A 25,420-nucleotide genomic window follows, 5' to 3' on the forward strand; every position below is an offset into this window, starting at 1 on the left:
ACACAACAGATGCTTAGTTTGTAATCGCAAAGTAAAAAATTTAATTCTCTAGTTATAATGAATGTTTTCTCATTATTACGTCACACCATCTTCCTTTGTTTTAACAAGAAATGTACTTAGTTGCCATTCTAACAAGACACATGGGTATTCCATGATTTAAAACCCCTGTGTGATTGAAGCAGCAGTTTTATGCCATCAGTCATAAAACTAGTGTAAGGGGAAGTTGAGCCTGAACTGGATCTAATGAGATATTGTCAGCTGGCTGCTTTGCCTACAGTAAATGCCGGTTCGATGATACCAGCCGAGAGCTTTAATTAGAAATCACTGACAAACCATTGCCGGCACTGATTCTGTGTTTCTGACCAAAGTAAAACAGAATAAAAGGAAGAAAACTCCCTCACTAACTCTTAAAGATGGCGTCAGCAATTCAGGACAATGATTGTTGATATTTGAACTCAACGCCCAAACAAATAGCCCCCTCCGGATCAGCCAGTCCTCTTCAACTGCCCTTCTGTTAATACATCCATGGCCTCTCCCCTGCCCTGTGCAAGAGCCGCAGGTTGCTGATTGGCTCAGAGACACGCTGTTTGTTTCCCATTTCCATTTCCAGGGATGTGTATGAACACTGGATTTTTTTTTTATTGCGCACACACAATGAACAGCTAGTGGACCGTGAGGAGGTATTCGCTGAATTTGAAGAAAATCATAATAACAATAATTGGATTAGAATCGCTGACTGCATCTTCAATTGTTCATTTTGATTTAAAAAAAAACACCACCCGGATGCTACAGGGCCAGTGACAGTCAAGAGGGACATTTATAAGGCTCATCACTATTAAATTAGGCCAGTTAAGAACTTATGTTTGGGCCCTTATGTTTGGGCCCTTGTCCAATTTGAAGAGATACTGTCCAAGTCAACATCTAACTGGACCCTGGCCTGGGTTATCTTTATATGCTATGACTGAGGAACATAATGAAACTGCTTGTGGTAACATATCATATGAATAACTGACATCATTGTATAAGGACTTTCATCCACTGTCATACATACAGAGACAGACATTCTTATTTTTTGTTGTATTCAGCATTTAAACAGCATGTTGGATATATCTAATGTACACTTGTTTTTTAAGACGTTCTGGAAAGGTTTAATTACCGTTAATTAATATTCTGCTGACAGAACTTTTGTTTAGTTTGTTTTCACCAGTGTTTTGAGATATTGTACTTAGAGTGATGACATACTACTCCATTTCATGCCTGTAATAGCCCTGTTTAAAATGCATAATCAAAGCCATAATTGTGATCAGCAGACATTGTAAATCACTCACAAAACGAGATGCATTTGCCATTTGTTCATTTTGGCTGTGCCTCCTATTGTGTCATAAATACAGCAGATATTCAGAGTATTGAGAGTTGGAGGAAATTGTCACATGCTGAAATGTCAGTAACATAAACCTGGCAATTAAGACTTGATTACAGGACTGGTAATGGTTATGATATTGCATGCATGCAAACATTCTGTTTATCACTGCATTAATCTGAATGCAACAACATGTGCCTCTTCTAGATTAAGTAACAACACAACAATACAATGATATGGTGACATAGTACTGTTAGCTTTGGCATGGTTATAGACTAGTACTGTATAGCAGTATTCAAAGGTAGCAGTCACACTTTCTGCCCATGTATATAATGCATTATAATATTTGTACAATGCATTAAAATAGTATTATGGGTTACTCTAAGTGTCTAACTGTGGTGAGTTATAATGCACGACGATCCTTACATAAAAATGTCAGTGAGTGTCCTGCATTATAAGTATTAAGTTTGACCTTAAATAATACTTAATAGTCTGTTAGGATTATTGTCATGATGCATTATTAATATGTAGGAGTGCTTATAATTATACAATTCTATCAGAGATCATGTATTTTTAGTATGTTTATGATACATTATAGTTGTGGGCATTATAAAGAGTTACCAAAGTACCTGTTTGCCTTGTTAACTTTCTACTTCTTGTTTTAGTAGCAGTGAAGCGCCCCATGTGAAGTCATTTCAAAAATGTGTTTCTTTAATTGTGTTTCCTCCACTCCAGCTCTGTACTGCTCAACCCCAGACTCTCCGCTCCATGGCTCTATCTCCTCTCAGAGCGGCGGCCATGTTAACAGCGTGGTGCGCTGGGCTTGCGACCGTGGTTACCGTCTCATAGGCAACGCCACAGCAACCTGCCGCCGCACGTCACTCGGCTACCACGCATGGGACTCTCCTGTACCTGCGTGTCAAGGTGTGTTTGTTTGTCTGTGCGTGGAATGTGCGTATACTTGAAGCTAAGCTGAACTGGACTATTTTGTGAGTGTATTCTTGATTAGTGTACACTTGAGTAAAGATACTGCAAATTGTAGTTTGTAAAGGAATCATCGGGAAGTGTTACCAGTTACAAAGTGAAAAGTGACAGACAGATTAAATGCTGCAATATTGCAGCCCATTTAAGTGAAATGTTAATAAAATAATTTTGAGGCCAAACATTCAAATAAGTTTATTGCTAACTTGACTTGTAACTAATCTAACTAACACTCTAACACTGATTGTCTGAATAAATATAGGCTACGGTCTAATTGTAGCAAAGTGTATAGTTATACTCCAGAGTAAACATATTGCACGTTCAAGTGAGAAAAATGACAGCTGCAATGTTCATAACATCACCGGAACTGCTCTCTCCTGGCTCAAATCATATCTAACAAACAGACAACAATTTATCAGCATCAACAACTGCACCTCCTCCACTGCTCCTCTGTCTCAGGGCGTCCCCCAGGGTTCGGTGCTTGGTCCTCTTCTGTTCATCCTCTACCTGCTCCCTCTTGGAAACATCATACGTCATCACGGTCTCCTCTTCCACTGCTACGCTGATGATGTCCAGCTCTACATCTCCACAAAAGCCATTACCACTACTACTCACTCCACTCTGACCAACTGCCTCACTGACATTAAATCATGGATGCAAACCAACTTTCTCAAACTCAACTGTGATAAATCGGATATGATCATCATCGGCCCCAAATCTCTCACCAAAACCAGTCACAACTTCTGCCTCACCATTGACAACTCCACTCTGTCTCCCTCCCCTCACATCCGCAACCTCGGAGTCATGTTTGACAGCAACCTCTCATTTGAACATCACATCAAACAAATCACCAGAACCTCGTTCTTCCACCTAAAAAACATTGCCCGTCTCCGCCCATCACTTTTCTCATCTGCTGCTGAAACTTTAATCCACGCCTTCATCACCTCCAGAATTGACTATTGCAATAGTATTCTTTATGGCACATCTTCCAAAATCCTAAACAAACTCCAATACATCCAGAACTCTGCTGCTCGCCTGCTCACCCACTCCCGTTCCCGTGATCACATCACCCCTGTTCTCCAGAGCCTTCACTGGCTCCCCGTCCCACAACGGATCCAATACAAAATCCTTCTCCTCACTCACAAAGCCCTCCATAATCAGGCCCCCTCCTACCTCACCGACCTGCTCCACCACCACACTCCATCCCGTCAGCTCCGCTCCTCTGATGCCGATCTCCTGTCCATCCCACATAGGACCAAGCACCGGACGTGGGGTGACAGAGCCTTCTCCATATCTGATGGCTATTTCATGTTGCACTTGCTTTTTTCCCCACACATCAAATTACTGTAGGAAGTCCCAGTTCGTAGCTGGTATTGATAGAAAGTCAAATGAAGGATGTATAGCAGATTGTCGACACTGTAATTACACGGTGCAGTGCTCTACAAACCAGTCTATTTTAAACCAGTATGGACTGTGAAGCAGCAATTTCAGCAAGATGGATGTATTTCGTTGGAACTGTTTGGAACTGAACATCAAGCGTCTGTTGACTGTATATTTTTAGTTTGATGGCTTAATTGAAGGAACTATGTGAGCTTGTTTCCAAATGCACAATACACAGCAGAAACATTTCAAACAAAGTACACATCAAACCTGCCTACCTGACAGTCATAAGTGTGCATTAGGGCTTTCTGTGCGTGCGTGTCTGTGCGCATGTTGTCTTCATAAACACTGTGTATCTGTCCTCCCATAGCTGTCTCCTGCGGGGTACCCAAGGCTCCGATAAATGGCGGTGTTTTAACAGCCGACTACTCCGTCGGAACAAGAGTTTCCTATTTTTGTAACGATGGGTTTAGACTCTCCAGCAAAGAACTGACATCAGCCATCTGTCAGCCGGATGGCACATGGAGCAACCACAATAAGATCCCACGATGTTCTGGTTAGTAACCCATACATGTCAGTAGAATATCAACAATATAAATACCAAAACTGATGGCATTAAAAATGTGGACATGTTGATAGCACTGTATGAATGTACAAAACAGACTCCAGGGAGATTTTCATTGTGTGCAGAACTTTTTCATATAAATCTGTCACATCCTTGCCAAACTAGTTCACACAATGCTAATTAGGCCTATCGCTGCCATGGAAGGCTCTCTGTACTTTGCAACTGTGGTATCTGGTGTCTATGGCAACATGTTCTGCAATGGCGCCTGGATGGCTGCAGGTGAGCTCCCCCGCCCCCAGCAGTCTTACCCTGCAATATTTTAGTTTTTTATTCCTTCCTCTGTTTGTTTTTTTATCTGGAGTATGCATGCACTCTAGGAACTATTCTTCTTCCCAAAAATGGTAATTTCTCTAATTGCCAGAGTGTGTTGCTCTCCAGCTTTAATATAAATACTACCATGTAAAATCAATAACAATAAGATAATCATCTCCTAAAATGGATATACTACGAAATAGAATTATCGCTATGCGTGGCAGACATTTTTTGGTCAGGACATTATTTAAATTGAGTAATTTTTGTGCATCTTACACTTACTAGTCCGCACTCTCAGCTGGCTTTATAATACCTGACACTATTTTGAAATAGTAATTGTGTTATTTAAAAGAAAATGTTTTTTTTCTCCACACACTGTCTGTCTCTGTAGTGGTGGTGTGTTCCAGCATCGGGTCATTTTCTTTAGAGCACGGCCGCTGGAGGATTGTCAACGGCTCACATTACGAGTATCGAACTCGCATTGTGTTCACCTGCGACCCGGGATACTACAGATTGGGCCCCGCCCACATCCAGTGCTTACCAACTGGTGTGTGGAGCTGGAGAAATGAGAGGCCGCACTGCCAGGGTGAGTAAAGACATATAAGGGACGACGACTACTCAAAAACAATTTCAGCAATGACTATACTGGCTATTCATATTTAATTGACGGATATGAGAATGAAAGCGAATGCCTTTAAAGACAAACAAAATGCTCTCAGCATATTTTCAGATTATTTCATGAATACATTTTGTAAGAATGAAAGATTTTTTTTTATGATTCACTGTACATGGAAATCATCCCATTCTTCCAAACCACGCTCAAAGTGTCGCTTTGACATTCCTAGCATCTGTTTTTTGACATCTGGAGATTCCCTGACATTTTAAATCAACGTTATTTTTCTGAAAGGAATTCAGTGACATTTGAAAAACTGCCAGTTTCCAGTGTAGAAAAAAATAACAATTTTATCACCAAATATGTTTGACGAACGAGCTGTTTATCACTTCACTGAAACCAAAGAGCTTTACGAAGTAATCAAATAATGAAATTCATGCCCAAAAGTTTTTAAATTGCTTGTGTTTTTCAGTTATATCTTGCGGTGAGCTGCCATCTCCACCCAGTGGGAAGAAGATTGGTACTCAGACAACATTTGGCGCGACGGCCATCTTTACCTGTGATGCTGGCTTCATGCTGGTGGGGTCAGCGGTCAGAGAGTGCCTGTCATCTGGGCTTTGGAGTGGAATGGAAACACGATGTTTAGGTACATAACTACTAGAGCTAGTATATAATAATGTATACTGTAATATATATTACAATATATATATTTTCTGACTTAACTTTAAGGCTGAGAGGATATATTCGGGATGTTAATACACACATACACACAAAAGTTGACCATTAGAAATGGAGTTTGAAAGGTGTGGTTTTCAAGTCAATCTAATGAGGACAGGTTTCAAAGGTGGGCACTGTGGTGTCTGTGCCCTGCACCTCTTGTCTGGCTGCACAGCTGCTCCCCTCTGGCCTCGTCCAATCACAAGCGAGACTATCACAAGCTTCTGCTGTGCACTAACCAAATTCAGTTCCAATGTTCTTTTTTCAAATAAATAAGTCAGGAAAAAAACACCGCTACTTTCTTCTGTCAGTGTGGCAGCCAGAGGTAACAGATGTTATGACACGGTGCTGTCACTTCTCCATGAAGCCTCTGTAGAAACAGCGCTTCCCAGAATACTTCACAGGCTAAGGGGGATATGAGAAGCAATTTATAACGAAACAGTTCAATGAAACTTAACCCAGACTGATGAGGAGGCATGATTCTGTCAACAAATAAATAGATAGATAGCCCTAAAAAAAGTGCTATGAACAGCATCTTCATTCAATAACTTTCCTTATTCCTCTTCGAAACAAGTCTGGCTTTATTGTACGTGTTTTGCTTCTATAAAACAAATCCAATGGTCAGAGCTAAAAGACTCAATACTAATATACTACTAATATGTCCTATATCACAAAACATAATTAATCTAGAAAAAAACAACAGTGTTTGAGGTAGACCTACACATTCAAATCTTTATATGATTAAAACATGTAGGCTACATAGAATGTAAATACACATTTACCTAAAACAATTTGCATTAGCACTGTGCAATGAGACCTCTGGGAATTCATCTAATGAGGGAATAAAGAGGCTCACAAATCCTGTTTGTTTCGCTGTTACCCGGTATCGTTTGATATTATGGAATTGCAAAGAACAGTAACACAGCTGGGAACATTTTGCAGGGGTCAAGTGACCATCTGAACATTCATCAAAGGTGATCTGATTTAAAGATGGGAGTTCTTGTTGGGCGTTCATGTGTGTTTGCTGAGAGGCACACATTTAATAGACAGGTCAAACACATTTTCAATCTGCCATTGTCTACTTTTACAGGCTTGCAAAAGGTTTCAGCAGATATTTAACGATCGGCCCAAATAAAATATCCCATATGGAGGGAGTAAATTGTCTTTCAACCCTGAAGGTGTGTTTGAAACTCCCAGGCCTACTTAAAATGTTAGTGTTTTGCTGATATGGTCTTTATATCTTTGAAAATAACCAAGAGAATGAATCTCATGGATACAACGAGACTGTAAGGTTTATTATCATTTTTTTATATTTGCAAGCTAGCTTTCAGTCACGACAAAAGTACATAAAAGCAAGTAAAGAAAAGATTTCCTCGCTAGTTGACAAAATGTACCTAATTTTCTCAAGTTGTAATACGTGTTCACAAGCTAACCTGAGCCAACTTTCAAATTTAGGAACCTTTTCAGATTTACAGGATTGCAGATCCTGGAAATCCTTAATCACCAAGACGGTGTTACCTATAATCTAAGTCCTCCTATTGTCTGTCTGTGTCTTTCAGCTGGTCACTGTGGAATCCCAGAAGGCATTGTGAACGGCCAGGTGATCGGAGAGAACTTTGGTTACCGGGATACGGTTGTGTATCAGTGTCTGCCCGGCTTTCGACTAATAGGCTCATCTGTTCGCATCTGTCTCCAAGACAACCAGTGGTCTGGACAGCTGCCTGTCTGCATACGTAAGGAAAACAGGAAAGATTCACCTCAGAAAACTAATGAACCCAAACCCTCGACTACACTTGTATGTCTCATAGACGACTTGTGGTCCAGACGGCGGCTGTCTTTTCATCAAAATACAAACAAAGAATGAATGAAATGTGTGTAATTCTGAAACATGGTCAAATGGACAGTGCTGTAGGTTTGTGACACAAATCAATAATCCTCTATATTTCTTCCTGTTTATGATGAAAATAAGCAGGACATTTTGTTTTTATTTAATGCATGTGTGTGCAAGCATGCAAAGGATAAATAGAAATTACTCTCAAATGTGATGGCCAAAGTGTATCTTGAGGATGCTTGAATGGCAAGGTGTGTTTTTGATATCTTCCACTAGCTGCTAGATACCAAATAGAGAAAGTGGAGTATTTTCTAATAGAGGCAATTTGAGTATGAGGTTTTGATAACGTACTCAGCATTTTCCTTTTGGATGTTTTATTTGCCTGTGGAGTTGCAGAATCAATATCATCCATCTTACAAATGCTTCGAGGCATACTTAGAATTTAAAAATATTTGACAAATTAAGATTTACAATTTGGTAACCATAGGAAAATAATAACTCCAGTTCTGCTAAAAGTAAAAAGGGTAGTAATATGATTTAACATTTAACACAGTTTAACATGGTTTATCGTCATTGATAATGAAGGAGGAAAGTAGATTCAGTTTATTTTTAAAAATTTTTTTAATTTATTTAGATCATATAGATGTTTACTTGATGCTTTGAAATTAGAAAATAAACAAACAAACATTACAGTACAGTACAAAGCAAGTTGAGGTTGACTCAGTTGATGGAAACTCCTGAAGTAATATCTTTTCAGTGATAACAAAATAAGAATTTTGGGAATGCCTACTGGAAACTAGCCTCCCAAGTATGTGTGATTGAGTGTGTGTGCGTGTGTAGAATGTTTTCATTACTTCTAAAATGGATTTATGTCTTTAAAGAATGTGCATTATCTACAAACTCTAAAGAGACAGTCAAAGCTTAACAATGTTATCGTTACAATTGAAATGTTAAAATCAAATTACATTTGAAGGCAGGGTTTCTTGCACGCCGCCCCTCCCTTGCCTTGTAGATCCACTCTCATTTTTATCTGCGCAGCTGTCTGCACTGGCTCCGTGCACTTAACTGCACTGTTTAACGCCTCATGTTGAGTGTTTAAACTTCCTCTGAACAGAACGTGCCGGTCCTGCTGTGTGTCTATTGTTCTGCTAGCTGTTAGCTCTGTTAGCCAAACACACTGCAGGACTCTACTGCCTGCCAGCTGCTAGCTCTCCTCCTGCCAACCCGAGAAGATTGTAGTTGGCGCTCGGTTCAATTTGTCATATGCTCTTTCAAACCCGACAGAAACCCCGGTCCTGTGTCACGATTGGCCCGCTATTCGATCCGGTTTCGGTAGTTGAGCATCCCTAGTGCTTGAGCAGTCATATAAGCACATATTAAGATGATCAATCGAGCAATATATAAGTCTAGCTACCTTGTTCACCACAATGTTCATGAACACAGCACCACTGTGTCTGGTAGGGCTGATAAACTCCAGTCAAATGTCAGGCATGGGTTGAAAAATCTAAATTAAACTGTGGACCTTTTTAGATTCGATTAGATTCGATTAGATATGTACTTTATTCATCACCAGCGGGAAATTTCTTTGAAGCAGCAGCAAATGTTTACAATATATGCAATACAATAAAATAAAATGGCAGGCCAAAGTGATTTGTTCAAGATTGATTACATATTGAGTAAAGCCAGCATAATGTTTTTTTTAGCAATATCCCTGGATGTATTCACCCAATAGTCCTGAGGTTCTGCAGATTCCCACCAAAGTCTTATATAAAGGGCCAGAGGACCCAACTGCCAGTATGTTCTGGATGAGATAAATAGCTGGGCTGGAGGATAAAGCAGAAGGCTCTGACATTTCCAGGCTACAGTGAAAATCTTCCAAAATTGGACACTTACTGTGAGCATCCTGAACATTTTCAGGCAGCAACTGGGCACAGCTAAGATGGGGATGAGGACTGCCATCTCCAGCCAATTACAGGGTCCTTTTCCCAGAAGAGACAGTTCACTAAATTAAACCCATGTTTAAAAGGCGAAGGTGGTGACATGGTGTCAGCATTTTTGGAGCTGCAGGGGCGTGATAGGGGGTTGAAATTGACTATGAAATTGTTTTTTTACTACGACCCCCGAAGAAAATGAAATGTTAAATATAAGGACTTTATATCAGACAATATGTTCTTGTATGTGTGTATGTTTGTTTGGGCATGCATCTGTGTTTATGATAGTGTGTGTATCCGTCTTGTGTATCTGGTGTGTGCTATGCTGTTTTTATTGAGGTTATCCATGCAGAAGTTATTGAGGGAAATCATTTTACAGACAAATTATACTGTAATTATGGAAATGAGAGCCTCTTGTTTAGAGACACAAACACAGAATGGTGAAGAGATTCACAGACTGATTATGTGTTTGTGTGCTAGGCAAGCAAACAAACTTCTGATTCCCTCTGATCAAGTCAAAAAGGCATCGGCTTCTTCCCTTTCTCTCCTGCCTTCTTTTGTCATTATGAACTTGTCAAGTGCGCTCTCTTGTGCTCTGTACTCTCCGTTCACCTTTCCATCCATCTAGTCTGTCTTTCCTAATTTCTTTCCATTTGGTGAAACTGAGGGTTGGTCTTCTAGTAACTATGAACTGTCTGTTCACTCAATCATCAAAAAGCCATTGTCAGCGCAATGAGGACAAGGGACACACACACAAACTTCTAAGTAGCTCAGTGAGTGAAGTTAACAGGATGAATACTTAAGATGCACAATGACAAACAGAGGACACTCAATGCTGACACATAAGATTCGGAGACCTACTTTTTCCAAGATAATGGCCCTAAATCTATATACCAGCTATGTCTTCTAGGTCATTTGACATTCTCATAAATATTCATGAATAATCCATGAAAGACATCCTATTCGGATCAAATCTGTGCTTCTCTTGTTTTTTAGTTTTCAAGACAAAGAACCGCATGGCTGCTGATGTTCATGCCTGCCTGTGGTTTGCATATCAAGAGTAAATTTGACTAAATTGGATGTTTTGAATGTAATGAGAAAATTAGCCAATGGGTTATGAAAAGCCCAGAATATGTACAGTATATAAACATGACACCAGCATAATCATTTGCAGTGTGCTAATATGTCACGAACGAGCTCAAAGTAGATATTGTAATAAATGTCATGAGAAATGTGTATTCAGGTTCATGTGCCCATGATTCATTATGTCTTCCCCTACAGCAATCAGCTGTGGCCATCCAGGAAGTCCCATATATGGCCGCACGTTGGGAAACGGCTTCAACCTCAACAATGTGGTCAGCTTCATTTGTAATAGGGGTTATGAAATGGAGGGGCCCGCACGTGCTCAGTGTCAGGCCAACCGCCAGTGGAGCCACCCGCCCCCAACATGTAAAGGTGGGGAGAAAAGTTAAGTGTATTCACCCCTAACCTTATTTATCCCTAAACTTTAATACCACCTCACCTCAACCCTTTTCTTTATTTACTCTGAATGTGTTTTCCTATAACAACTATCCTTCTTCTTTCATTTCAGCCCAGTCACTCTTTTCCTTTATTTCTCTTAATGACGTTTGATAGATTTAATACTCTACATCCCTCCTGGCTCCAGCCTCCTTCATGAGAAACTTCTTGTTTTCAGTGGAACATAAACCTCAAGCTCTGATTGTTCTCCAACAATTTCAGCAACAAGGGTAGCTTCACTTACAAGTTCATACACAAGCCATCGGCGGTCTGCCCAGTTTACAGATTCAAGTGCCAGTGAATTGTGTAAAATGTAAAATGCAACATAATGCTAGCAAGCCATTACACCTCATGGGTGCTGGATCCAGGACACACAAACCTGCCTTCATCATAACATCACATAACATGTCCCATATTTATCCCTTTAAACACCAACCCTAATAGATTTTTATGTCTTCATCACAGCCTCCTTATTATGCCCCATATTATTTTACAGAGCTCTAATCCCAGTGCACAGCACTGGAAAAAGCAAGAGGGGAAAGATAAATAACCCTCACTGGTTAATGCCAAATAACACATGCTTTTCTCTCCTTTTGTGTATTTGTGCGTGTCCGTCTCTGTGTCTCTCTGTGTATAGTGGTCAATTGCTCTGATCCAGGTATCCCAGCCAACTCCATCCGCCAGAGTAAAATAGAGCATGGGAACTTTACCTTTGGCACTGTGGTTTTCTACGACTGTAACCCGGGGTATTACCTGTTTGGATCACCTGTACTGACCTGTCAACCTACTGGACAGTGGGACAAACCTCTACCTGAATGCATAGGTCAGTGTAATCCTGTTTTTTCTCTCTTTTTGACCTCAAAGTGAATTGGACAAGCGATAGTGCAGTCGAGTGTTTGCTAAACCCCACGGCCCTTAGTAAATGTAGCTGAGCCTATGACGATAACAATGATAACCACACAACATTATCAGTGATGTTTTAAAGAATGGGTCCTTGGTTTCAGACACAGGTAGACGACAGCAGACTTCTCATCATTACGGTTAATCATGTGTTCCTTAGCCTTGAAAGTAACGCATGGTTCTTGACAGCCATCACTGCATCTCTTCTCACACAGCTGTGTTTAGTTGAAACGAGCTGTCGATCCTTCCTTCATGTCCTTGCCTCAATCTCTCTCTCTCTCTCTCTCTCTCTCTCTCTCTGTTTTGGTCTCTAGTTGTAGATTGTGGTCATCCCGGCTCTCCCCCTAACGGTGTGCTGAGTGGAGATAAGTTTACATTTGGTTCAACGGCTCGATACTCCTGTCTGGGTGGAAGACAGCTGAAAGGAGAATCCTCCAGGACTTGTCAGCTCAGTGGGATGTGGAGTGCCCCCATGCCCTTCTGCTCTGGTAACCATTTGAGCCTTTATTGAATATACAAACTTTGAATTCCACCCTATCAGAAAGAGAGATGGATGCATAGGAAATAAAGATGAAAGATGACACGTCTAAAACATGTAGACTCAACCAAGTGTGGAGTACTTCATGCCTTAACATCCTCAACCCCTTTGCCCTCAGCAGAGGGATAATGGGATGGATGGATTGATAGAGGCTAGGTTTGGCCCATGAATAGAGAATATATCAGTTCCTCTCTCTTAAAAGGGTTGTAGAGCATAACCTTCCTCTACACCCATTTAAATCCTTAGCCGTGGACTCTTCGCCATCTACCTTTCTGTTCTGCTAGTCTAATTTCAACTATTTGTAAACTTCACTTCGATGTTATTCAGGAAAGTTTGAGGCTTTCTTCTTGTGATGATTCTCCCAAATGACTTTTTCACTCCTGACGGATCTGTGAACTGTGGGATATGAATACAGATGGTCATGTTAAGCAATGGTTGTAGGTTCTTCAAAGGTTATCTTCGGTATTTTTCAACCTGGACCAATATACCCACGCTTTCCTTTAAAAGTAAGAAATGGGGCCAATTCTTGAAATTGTTCCTGTATTGTAGGAGTAAACGGGCTGCAATATGATCGCTCTGGGCAACTCCTCAAAGTGAATGTACGTTCACCCAAAGAGCTTTTGTGCCACTGACGGGCTCCGATCGTTATTATAAGTGTCTTAGAACATTACGTGAATTACCTTACAGAGAAATCCCCTAACCAATTGTTTTTGTGTCATGTGACCTGTTGCCGGAAGACAGTAGCGGAAACTAAGGGCGTGAAAATAACCTGATATCTTAGAGTCTTAGATATGGCCACATCAATACAAAACTCTAAATCTGCCTCAGATTTCTCGAGGAATCGGTCAATTATCGATATGTCCTTCACAAACCGAGAGTCCACAAAAGAGCAGCGCTTGAGCAGCGCTTCACGTATAATCTGTGTGTATGAGCTGAGGAAAGAGAGAGAGAGAGAGAGCTGTCTGTGCTTACGAGCACACAGACAACCTCCCCGCTGCATATAGAGAGGGGGAAGCGGAGCGGAGTGCATCGCAGTTTTGGCGACCTTCTTTGGCTTGCTGGCTAAACTTAAGCAAGTGCTCATGCGGTAGCATCGCTATGTTAGTGTCCCACCGCTCCACTTATGTAGCAGCTAGCAGGGTACAGATGGTGTGATTACAGTCTGCCATGTGTGCCATGCTGTCTAATTCTGGGCCATTGTCAGTGGAAGCTGTGATGTATGTGCTGTAGATGCACCACTGTCATTATTTTGTACCCTGCTTTATAAAAGCTGATTTTCTCCCTGCTGGATGTGCTGTATATGCATATCTCCCCACTCATTGAGCTAGATTGTCTCTCCAGACAGAAATCCTCTTCTCCTTCCATCTTGTGTAAACAAACCGTCAAATTCGTGTGGTTCTCAGTGTGCTGGCTGCCACTTGTATAACAAACTGACTGAAAACACATTACAGACGAGTTGACTAAGAATTCATTGTTATTTACAGAAATTGCCCGGAGGAGACGCAGGGTGAGGGAGGGTAATAGTGTACGGAGCAGTGATTCATGTTTTTAACCGGGCAGGTCTGAAGCTGAGCCCTGCAGAGTTCAGCCCATGGTCGAAGTGCTACGTCTGCAGTTCGGCCCCATGAATGTCGATAAGCATTTCTGATGTATTGTTGGTTATGTTACCTCACTTCAAGGGGGGATAATTAATTTAAAAATACACAGTAGGCCTACAGTAGTTACTTTGTCTGGATCTGAAGCCTCAAATATAATTCCTCTGATGTTTACATTATTGGTAACAGGAATGTGACAATATGAAAAAGATGTCACTATTATCCTGATTAATTCATCAAAATAGGACAAAAACTTTTTTTTGCATCACAGTTTGTGCACACGTCTATTTTATACCAAAAAAGAAAAAAATCAAAACAATCTCAGAAAACTTCATCAGAAATTATAAGGTTCCCCTTACATTTGTAAAAGATGTGTTAATCTGTTCTTTCTGACATGATAATGCCTGTATTGTCTTTCCCGTTTCTGCCATGATAGCGAGCGAGACAGCTTTTTCAATTACATTCATGTGAGAATATTCCCAATGATATTAAGTCAATAAGTGTATGTACCCAAATTAAAAAAAATCGATAACACTTTTGGTTACTGCTGGCAAAGTGTGAATAAGAAACTGAATAATTTTCAAACAGGTGTTATTTGTCCTCACCGTGGATCTGATGACTGAGAATGTTACATCCTTTATGAGAACTTCTGCAAACCTGGGAAAAGGAGCTTCAGCTCAGTAGCCCTTGAATTTACCAAAGCTAAAATCTTTCTGTCAGATAGATATCCTTGTGTGTGTGTGTGTGTCTGTGTGTGTGTGTGTGTGTGTGTGTGTGTGTGTGTGTGTGTCTGTGTGCGCACAGATGCATGTGTGTGTGACCGATTAGTGGTTGTTCCAAAGTCACCTGAGGCAAACGACAGAGATTAGTTTTCACAATGCTATGCAATAGAAACTTACACACACACACACACACACGCACGCACACACACACACACGCACGCACGCACACACACACACACACACACACACACACACACACACACACACACACACACACACACACACACAAACACACCTACATTCACCAGTGACATCAGGTAGATTGTTCTCCTTGTTGAGGCTTCATGGTGACTTTGGAGCTGTGAATGTGTGTATGTGTGTGTGTGTGTGTGTTTGTCAAATTGGGGTTGCTTAAGTGAAATTGTAAAGTATGTGAGTTGGTTCCCTTACTGTTTTTTGAAAAATGCATTCACCATTTCCACACATTTCCAATCTTTTAAAGACAAATGCTCATGAAACAATGCCATTAAGGCTTATTGGTTTAGAAATCCTGAAGCATTATAATGATGTTATATCATCACTTGTTGTGTCTGTAGCATGTATAAGCTCACTTTAGCAGCACGCCTCAGGATGTTTGCAGTATAGTACAAACCGGGCAAATGTGAAATTGGGTTATTTGTCAAAAAAGTACAATCACAAAAGACATTGCAGACACATTTGGGACAATTCTTACGGTTCAAGTTTGTTGTTGCTCACGTTGAAGTAATGGTCAATAATGTACGTGTATGGTGCGAGTACATTTTAAATCACGTCAAATGTGGTAAAATATGCATTCTGTATTCTTTGAGCTGTTTGAACTAATTAGTCCGGATTTGACACATAAGCCGATTCAAATCTTGGACTGCTAGGCAATAGTGACCAGAAATGTTTGGCTTGTACATGTGGGTGACAATGTGTGCGTTTGTGTGTGAAAGTGTGCGGTGGTTCCTGGGAGAGTGCTCTGTCTGTCAGGCAGAATTTGCTGACCAGGCTGCTCTTCAAGGGCAGAGTCAGAATTACACACACGCACACACTCACACTCACACAAATGCTCTTAAGGCAAACGTACGCCCCTTGTCACCAACGTATGTGTGCAGTCCACTACAATTTGTAAGCAGCCATATCATGCTGAGAACCCTGAGAATGTGATATATTGGAAGCACATGAGTTCAAACTGTACAATGTTGTTGATATATAATATCAATTGACTCTGCCTTCTCTCTTTTTTAATTCGAAGAACTAAAAGTCATTCGAAAGGGTTGAAACCGATTCTGGTTTTGAAGCCGGGGACCTGACTCCTTGTGTTTCTCTCTGTAGGCGACACAGCTGGTTCCTGCGGCGATCCTGGCATTCCCTCCCACGGTTCGAGGGAACAAACAGATTTCAGGATCCGTTCCAATGTCCACTTCAGCTGCTCGGAGGGCTTCGATCTAATTGGTTCCTCAGAGAGGATGTGCTTCCCTAATGGGACGTGGTCTGGCACGCAGCCTTTCTGTAAACGTAGGCAGATCATTTTACTTAATCTCAATCAATTATAATCAAGTGGCTTGACACTGATCTAGTGTACATAACTCTACCCATGTACACACTCTCCCTACATAATAATCAGTCATACATAAAGATTGCACAAGGCTTTTTCCTCACTCATTCTCTCATTTCTCCCCCCAGCTGTCCAGTGTGGTAACCCTGGCACTCCCAGTAATGGCAGAGTATTTCGTTTGGACGGAACAACGTTTTCTCACTCCGTCATCTACTCCTGCATGGAGGGCTACCTGCTCACCGGCGCCACCACCAGGCTGTGTCAGGCCAACGGGACGTGGTCCGGAGCACAGCCAAACTGTAGCAGTGAGTTACCTATTGAATATTGAGGGACGGCTGATCGACTAGCAGATCAGTTTGTAAATAGTTTAACAATATCTGATGATCAAACGGGAAACGCCGTTCTGTGCAAAACTTTTTAGTTCAAGCTTATTAATTTGAAACAACTCACACGTCAGGGACTTCAGGGAAGCAGACTGTCAGCTTCATGTATTACTAACTATTTATTATCAGTGTGTTAAATTATTGCCTTGCAAATAACGTCAAGTCTACAAACCATAAATATCGCCAAACTCCTGATGTGTAATTATATGGTTTCCTTTCTAGCCTTTTTGCGAACCTATCCGACTCCTGGTTTTAAATTAGTTTGTGACAGTATAGGTTCTGAGTAATGAAATCAGCCTCAAATCTTTCAGCTCCTGATTTACAGACTTTATAGTGTCATGAATAACCTTGATCGTTGTTTACTTAAGCTGATTTGCTTTTTGATCTCTGTAAATAACCATAAAATATAACATTCTGTTCCCATATGAAATGTGACCGAAGCCATGGTTGAACACGTGTTAATCAGTGCTGCATGTTACACAGATTGCAAAACCTGCATGTAAAGTGGCACATAACACAAAAAATGTGCACATATCTTATTAAACATATTGTGTCTCAAGGTGAAATTCCCTTAATTCACATGAAGGACTTCCAGCAGTATTTTTTAATTTTTCTCCAACATTCAGTGACATCTTTGAATTTAATGCACTACGCAAAGAAAAAGGCAATAAAATATCCAGCAGTAAAAAAAAACAAACAGAAATGCTGAGTAACCACATCTCTTCAAAACGAGTTCCTGGAAAGAACAACGATTTTTAAGAATCCCCTGGCTTAACGGAGATAGCTTTTACAGTAGATTACAATACGTTAACAGCCAGGGGTGGGTTTAAAAGCATTTAAAGTGCCTATTAGACTATGAAGGACAGTGCTGTATAAGTGCAGTCTGGGGAATCCTAATGTTCCTTAAAAGAGTCCCAGGACAACGTCGGCCATTATTAATATCTTTATTGTTTCATTAATAACAAGTGAAGCCCATAACTAAATTCAAAGAGATCATATGGATTGCATGATCTCCAAGATTTGTTTCACACTCTGATCTCCCCAACTACACAAAGAAGCAGATGTTAAGTATAGTTTGTACGGATAAATATACAGTTCTCGTAAAGTCATCTCTTGGATGACACCAATTTTGGTTCGACTGGGATGAAATCCTCTCACAGTTACTAACTTCATCTTGAACCACACCATTTTGAAGTATATTTATCAGGTCTGCACAGTAAACTAATATTTTGCACTCAGTATCTATCCTGTTTCACTACCACCCTTTCTGTCCTTTCATTTCATTCTGTCAACTGTATCTGTCCTTGTATCACATATATAAAAGAGCGTGCATGCAGAAGTAATAAGCAAATTATGTCGTGCCATGGCATGAACTGAAAAGTAATCTTAATCTTCATCCCATCTCTCACTCTTCTTCCATAGTGATAAACTGCGGGGATCCAGGTGTGCCGGCTAACGGGCTTCGCTACGGGGAAGACTTTACGATTGCTCAGAATGTTTCCTTCCAGTGCCAACCAGGATACCAAATGGAGGAGGACGGATCACCTTTGAGGACGTGCACCCACAATGCGACGTGGAGTGGGAATATGCCAATGTGTACAGGTAAATTGTTTATGATCCTGAAACTATTCTCGGACATTTTTAACTTTCCATCTAGAGTATGTTGCAAAACCACTCCTACTTCGACCAGAGGGTGTTACTGGTACATAAAATGTCCCGTCCGTACATGTAGTCCAACAAATATATTCATAAATGAGCTTTAAATCCAATGTAAAGCCTTGTTTAACCCGAGCAACACCATATAGAGACTCACACAAAACGAGGGAATTCTGCTCTCCTTGCAGTCAGGGACTCTGAGAGGAAAATCAAGAATACAGATATTTTGAGTCAGATTAGTTTAAACCATATTCCAATGGCTATATAATTATAATCAATCAATATCTTATCAATAGTTAAAAACCCTTTACACCCTCTACAGTAGCATTTATTTTTCACCTGCAGCTGCTTAAAACTGGATCGATCGATCGATCTCTCTCTCTCTCTCTCTCTCTCTCTCTCGCCCCCATAGCTGTGACCTGCCCGCCTCCCCCTGCCATCAGTAATGGGGTACTGCAGGGCAGCGACTTTGAATGGGGCAGCAGCGTGAGCTACAGTTGCTCTCCTGGATACGAGCTCTCATTCCCGGCTGTCCTGACCTGTGTGGCCAATGGCACCTGGAGCGGCATGCTACCCCAGTGCTTACGTATGAACACACACACACACACACACACACACACACACACACACACACTCACCCGCGTATACCAGCACACACATTGCCTGTTATTATTCTTTATCAAGTTACAACTGAAAGCAAAATCTACATTTGTCCTTGAGCTGCCCGAAAAGTATGTAAATGCAAGTCAGCAATATTAGCATCACATACTGAAAGGGGATTCTGTGTGTGCGTGTGTGTGTGTGTGTGTGTGTGCGTGTGTGTGTGTGTGTGTGTGTATCTGTGTGTGTGTGTGTGTGTGTGTGTGTGTGTGTGTGTGTGTGTGTGTGCGCGCAGCCAAGTTTTGTGGTGACCCAGGTACTCCAGCTGCTGGTTTCAGAGAGGGACGAAGTTTCATCTACCAATCAGAAGTCTCCTTCAGTTGTGCTTCTCCGCTCCTTCTGGTCGGCACAGCAACCAGGCTTTGCGAGAGTGACGGTACCTGGAGTGGCACGCATCCTCGCTGTATCGGTATGTTGACTACTTTGGGTTGACTTGACAACCAGACCAAACAGGGAGGCCATTAAACAAATTAAACACATCATCCAAATATCTATATATACTATCTTATATTATAATATTAGTTATATTATAATTATGTGCACTTGTTTTTATGTTGGCCGACATAAAACAATCAGTTTTTCCATATTGTTGAGAATGACTTTGGCTATTGGTAGAACTGTGTATCACACTATCCTTTATTGATATCTTAGTTGAAATATGATGTTTTTTCAACTCGCTCATAATTGGCAACATATTGATCTGATGAGAGAATAAGAAACACAAGCCTGTATCTGGCCAGACATTGAATGCCAGTTTTTGGATGATGATGCATTTCGGTTGGTACAAAAAGAGTGAAGTGAGATTAGACACCCGGACCTAAGGGCCTCACTCCAATTGGTGAATGTGAAAGTCAAAACTTTGGCACTGTATTTCTGAATGGATTCACAAGTTAGAAAGAAAAACTATATTATTCTGTGCAACTATGTGACCAACAGTTTTACTGATTACTTTTCACTACTTCCTGACTATATCATCAATCATTTAGCCTCACAAATGCTTACCCACTTCAAAGTCTGGATTGAAAGTAAAAGGTAATGGTGGTAAATCCAAGAGAGCCTCCAGACTTTCAAAGGATATTTCTCAGGAGGTAAAATAAGTATCATATCAAAGCTGAGTATAACAGACTTGTTTTTAATGTGTTCCCATTGCTGTACATGTTTCCTTTTGATTAATATTGTTTTTGCTTTTTTTTTTACTATTTGTGTGGGTTTAAACAAGCTTTAAACAAATTATTTAGTTTATGCTAGCCCGCCAGTTTATTATGACTGGTTTGTGGCTCAGCAGGGAGCCGTGACTGGCGTCTGATGTTCCACTGCCTCATGATCGTGGCAATTAGTGACCCATCGTTGACGGCCACATTTCAATTCACTCTTGGGTTTGCTGTGCAGAGCAGCTGCTGTTCTGTCAAAGTTAAAGTTACACAGACTTATTGGAATAATAATGAATAGTGGATGGAGGCTCATCTGAGACAATCTTTTAAATGAAAAAGGAGTCTTCGGAGGACCACCCTTAAATAATTCCACTGATGTTTTTTAGTTTTTTTAAGTTCCATTTCAAAATGAAACTGCTGCTTCTGTCACTGTTGGATAATCGTAGACGTCAGAAATGATTCTGACTTAGACACAGTGTGAATATTAAAAGCTTCTGTGACTTCAGCGTTCGCTTCAACTAAAGCCGATGACCTGTAGAACTGATACAATACGTTTGATGCAATATATGTTTTATATCGTCATATAACTTGAATCTCAAATCAAGGCTTAGCAGCTGATAATTCTTCAGAGAAACACTTCACTTTGGAAATAAAGTTACAATGAAGTTATATTTAAAATTGAAATTTAATTTAATGTGTCCTTTATTGATCCCACAGTGGGGAAATTCTTCTCTGCATTTGACCCATCCTAAGTTATTAAGGAGCAGTGGGCTGCAGTGAAGCGCCCGGGGAGCAACTGGGGGTTCAGTGTCCAAGTTCTAAAACAGTTAAACATTCAATGAGTTATGCCCACTCTGCATTAAGATGTTGGGGATCTTCAATGGGAACCCATTTAGGAAATTACATAGAAAGTGCATGCTGTAAATTCCAGTATTTAGTAAAAGATTTCCAGAAATGGGGATGGGCATCCGACTTCAAACGAGCTGCTGCTATCCGGGGATTGAGAAGAAAATGAGGAGTGATATTCAGCACACACTACAAACGGTCCCACTGGGTCAGCTCACCACCACGGGATGTTTAGAGCACCACTTCACATGTCAGATTCAGAGCAGGTGCTTAAACATCAAGTATGGTGATGAATTGCAATAAATGAGAGCTTTTGACTCTTTGTTCGTTTATAGCACTCGATAAGGAACGCTTGCAGAATTTTACAGCTGCTGTGAAGCTGGCTGGTCCTTGTGAAATAGACAAGGCTCCCTCTGAAGTGATGCTTCCCCTACATCCGAAAAGTAGTAGATGTTGGAATCTTTCTGTTCTATATTGTGACGTTCTTTAAAGACTGAGGCTTTGAAACAAACGTGCACACAAACATCTCAGAGAGAACGTAATGTTGGTGATTTATTAGTGTGGGAATCGCAGCTGTATGTTGGTGTGTGATGTGTTTAACTATGTGACGGAAGCAGAATGACTTTTGAGTTTTGAGCCGAAGCCGCCTGCTCTTTAAATAAGACAGACGAAGGGGGAGGCAGGCGTGTGGGCAGAGAAATACGGTGACATGGAGAAATAGAAGAGAGAGGAAGAGAGCAGAGAGCAGTTAGAGAAATAGAGGAAGTGGGAGACAGCAGTGGCGGGGGGGGGGGGGGCAGTTAGAGGGGTACAAGAAGAGAGAGAGTAAGGGAGAGGGGGTGAGTGAATCTGTCATTTCGGAAGCTGTATTGAATAGAGCTCTGCGTCAGGATGTGCTCTACATGCTGATGCTCCTAAACCACACACACATTCTCTCAAAGCCGGCCCTGCTTCGTTTTCTGATAAAGCACTACTGCCCCCTGCTGTCCTACTGGAATCTATACCCTGATGTTACCATGACAACAGAGGAGAGGCGAGGACAGTTGAGGGAGGACATACAATGGTAATGCATCTCTCTTTTAGATGTTGTGTGTAATAACTTCCACGCTTGTGCTGTTCGTTTCAGAACCGACCAAGACCAGCTGTGATAACCCAGGAACGCCACGCTACGGCTCCTTAAACCGGACCTACGGTTTCAAGGTAAAATACGCATCTGACATAACTCTTCAATCTTCAATCAATCTTCCTGCACACATAGTGAACTCACTAACTCATATAGGAGCTTTCATTGTGGCTCCTTCAATAGGTAAAATGCAACATAACAATCTATCTAATTACAAAAAAAGAGAAGGGAAGAAAGGAGGGAGACAGACGAAGAAAAAGACTTTGAAAACTGTTGGTCAGACAAGATTAGACATTAAAGAGTTCAACTTGGAAAATTTAATGTCAAACTTTGTTAAATGGGGAATTTATTTGGCAGTTTAATCAAAATTGAAAATAATTCCTAGAATGGCCTTATACAACCAGCATTATTAATGAGATAGCTACCACGATATGCCATAGAGGTTGCAAAATCCAAATCATGAAGAAGGAGAAGAAAAAAAAGGGCCATCAGGATACAACCATGACTTTAATTTTTTTCCTCCCATGATTTTAATCCTAATACAATACAAATAAAATATGTAGTGTTTATGTTAAAAGAGCCATAACTGTCCCTTCCTTTGTTTACTTCACTGTAAAATAATGGAGGGGGGGGGGATTCACAGTGCTTGTTTTGTACAAAAATGCATTCTACCGCATTCTAGCTCTCTGAGTCGGTCAAATCAAGTGGACATCTTGGTCAGGGAGTCGGGTGTTGGCTTAGTGCCGCTGTAGTGTGCTGTCAACAAACCCACATTCAACTACCAGGAAGTACCCCATCCACTGCAGCTCATTAGGAAACACTGGAAACAAAGAGGCAAGGTCACTAAAGTGATGGTCATGTTGGAAGATGACCATTTGATTTGCCTCAAACCCCTGAAGCCTCATATTAGCTTGGGCCGAACTTGGAATACATTTATGGACAGAACAAGTACTGTGGATTTGATCCACAATTTCTATTAAAAAAGTTTTAATGTGTTGTTACATGCATTTGCGTTCATAATCTAGATGTCTGACGATAAAAATGTTGCTGAGTGGCATCAAATGCTCTAAATAAATAAACAAGACGTATTCTGGAATTCTGAATGAACATTTTATTGTTTGTGGTACTTGTCAGAGCAAAATATGTTCATCTGTTTTAATGACTGTCTTAAGTAGCATCTATGAAGCATTCCCTTACTTGAAAATGTAAACTCTGTGTGTGTGTCTGTGTGTGTGTGTGTGTGTGTGTGCGTGTGCGTGTGTGTGTGTGTGTGTGTGTGTGTGTGTGTGTGTGTGTGTGTGTGTGTGTGTGTGTGTGTGTGTGTGCGTGTGTGTGTGCTTTTGCCTCGTCCTCCCAGGTGGGAAACGTGGTGTCATTTCAGTGCCAGCCGGGTCACTTGATTCAGGGCTCTTCCTCTAGAACCTGCCACCCTGATCTGACGTGGAGCGGAGCACAACCCGAGTGCATACGTAGGAAACATACATCCCATCATCTCGTTAACCTTCCGCCCATCCATCTTCCTGTTGGACTCTGACTGACGTGCACACTTTTCTTCTCCCCCTTCCAGCCCATGCCTGTAAGCAGCCAGAGAGCCCGCTCCACGTGGACGTGGTGGGGATGGATCTGCCTGGTTTTGGCTACACTTTGGTGTACAGCTGTCAGCATGGCTTCTTCCTGGCGGGTGGTTCTGAACACAGAGTCTGCAAGAGTGACGGCACTTGGACTGGAAAGATGCCTATATGTCGAGGTAAAAAAAAAGCTTCTCATGCATTTGATGGAAGATCGTGTCCAGAAAGAAAATGAGTGAACAGGTAGGAGTGTAGAGTGTGTCTTGCTCAAGGACACTTTGGCAGCAGACGTACTGGGGTAAACTGGCCATCTGGTATAGAGTTAGATTTCCTGGTGGTCTAGTCGCTGGTCTGGCAGTCCTGACAAAAAGAAAAAGAGATAAAACAATATCATGGTGTTTCATCCTTCATTAGATCCGCCTGAGCAAGTCCTTCCAGGTGAGGTTATGAATTCCTTTTTAGAGAGATTCCATTTTATGAATCTCTTGAGCCAACATTGACAGACTGAATGTGTTGAGTTTAAACTGTGACCTACCTAACACATACCTATTGGGGTATTCTATGTGATCATGAAATTACCAAAATGTGTGCGCAGTATCATGTTTCCAGAATCCCAGCCTCAGTCAAATAAAAGCTTATTCTAAAACTAGGGTTGTATCTTTAAAAATACTCTTTGCATGTGCATATAATGAGACGTGGGATGATCTGTATGTTGGTCTTGGCGAAATGACCAGGTCTTATTTTGTATTGTTGTTTTGTTTTATACCAGTCTAGCAGTGCTTTCTTGTAATGTGTATGTATGTCAGCTAAATCCAAATTGGTTTATTGTCAAGTACGTTTAGACATACAAGGAATTTGGCTTGGAAAGATTGGATTGTGAGGGATTGAGTGTGTAAAACCTCACAGAGAATACTCAGCATTAGGGAGTACTTAAACCTCATCAATACTTGCCAAAACAATCTCACAATAATGTATTTTTAGTAGCTGTTCTGGAGCTTTCAATCGTTTCACACAATCAGCAGATGCAGTTTGCCCAGCTGCAAATGGAATCGTAGATGTTTAAATTTCCACCATTCTGAGCACCTTAAAGACTTCTCGTCCACTTTGGCTCGAAAGTGGAGATTGAAGGTGCCTTCGTCATCTTGAAAATTGATGCCAACAAAAAACAATCTCAGCACAAGGTCCATTTGGTAGCTCTTCTGTTGTAACACACAAACATCCATCAACACTATTACAAATAGGCGCATGTGCCAATTTGTGTATCTGGTTTGCACATTAGAAATGCTTGAGCTTTTGTCTTATTCATCAAGAAATGTTACCAGAGGAAGTTGTTACCAGATGGAAAACGGCAAGCTTCAACTTTGAAATTGTTCGATGAAGGCCGTCACCCTTTTGCCCCGAGGTAGCCTTTAAAATTGGAGCACTCTCTGATCCAATTTGAGATTCTTGGACAAATACCCACTCCCTTTGCTTGCCTTCACTTGTTGGCAA

The 25,420-nt window shown here is 41.0% G+C and overlaps 1 protein-coding gene across 1 annotated transcript in view; it reads left to right on the forward strand.

Moving 5' to 3' along the window:
- The window catches only part of csmd3b (CUB and Sushi multiple domains 3b), a 303,941-nt gene that overhangs the window by 271,616 nt on the left and 6,905 nt on the right, over nucleotides 1-25,420 (forward strand). The window contains 16 exon segments of the mRNA XM_034544984.1: nucleotides 2,096-2,284; nucleotides 4,092-4,277; nucleotides 4,990-5,184; nucleotides 5,684-5,857; nucleotides 7,488-7,661; nucleotides 10,972-11,157; nucleotides 11,846-12,031; nucleotides 12,423-12,596; nucleotides 16,320-16,502; nucleotides 16,671-16,847; nucleotides 18,348-18,527; nucleotides 18,994-19,167; nucleotides 19,477-19,650; nucleotides 22,365-22,438; nucleotides 23,719-23,830; nucleotides 23,929-24,108. Of these exon segments, the coding sequence (XP_034400875.1) occupies nucleotides 2,096-2,284; nucleotides 4,092-4,277; nucleotides 4,990-5,184; nucleotides 5,684-5,857; nucleotides 7,488-7,661; nucleotides 10,972-11,157; nucleotides 11,846-12,031; nucleotides 12,423-12,596; nucleotides 16,320-16,502; nucleotides 16,671-16,847; nucleotides 18,348-18,527; nucleotides 18,994-19,167; nucleotides 19,477-19,650; nucleotides 22,365-22,438; nucleotides 23,719-23,830; nucleotides 23,929-24,108 (2,718 nt within the window).

This window comes from Cyclopterus lumpus, chromosome 11, assembly GCF_009769545.1.
Source record: "Cyclopterus lumpus isolate fCycLum1 chromosome 11, fCycLum1.pri, whole genome shotgun sequence".
NCBI lineage: Eukaryota > Metazoa > Chordata > Actinopteri > Perciformes > Cyclopteridae > Cyclopterus > Cyclopterus lumpus.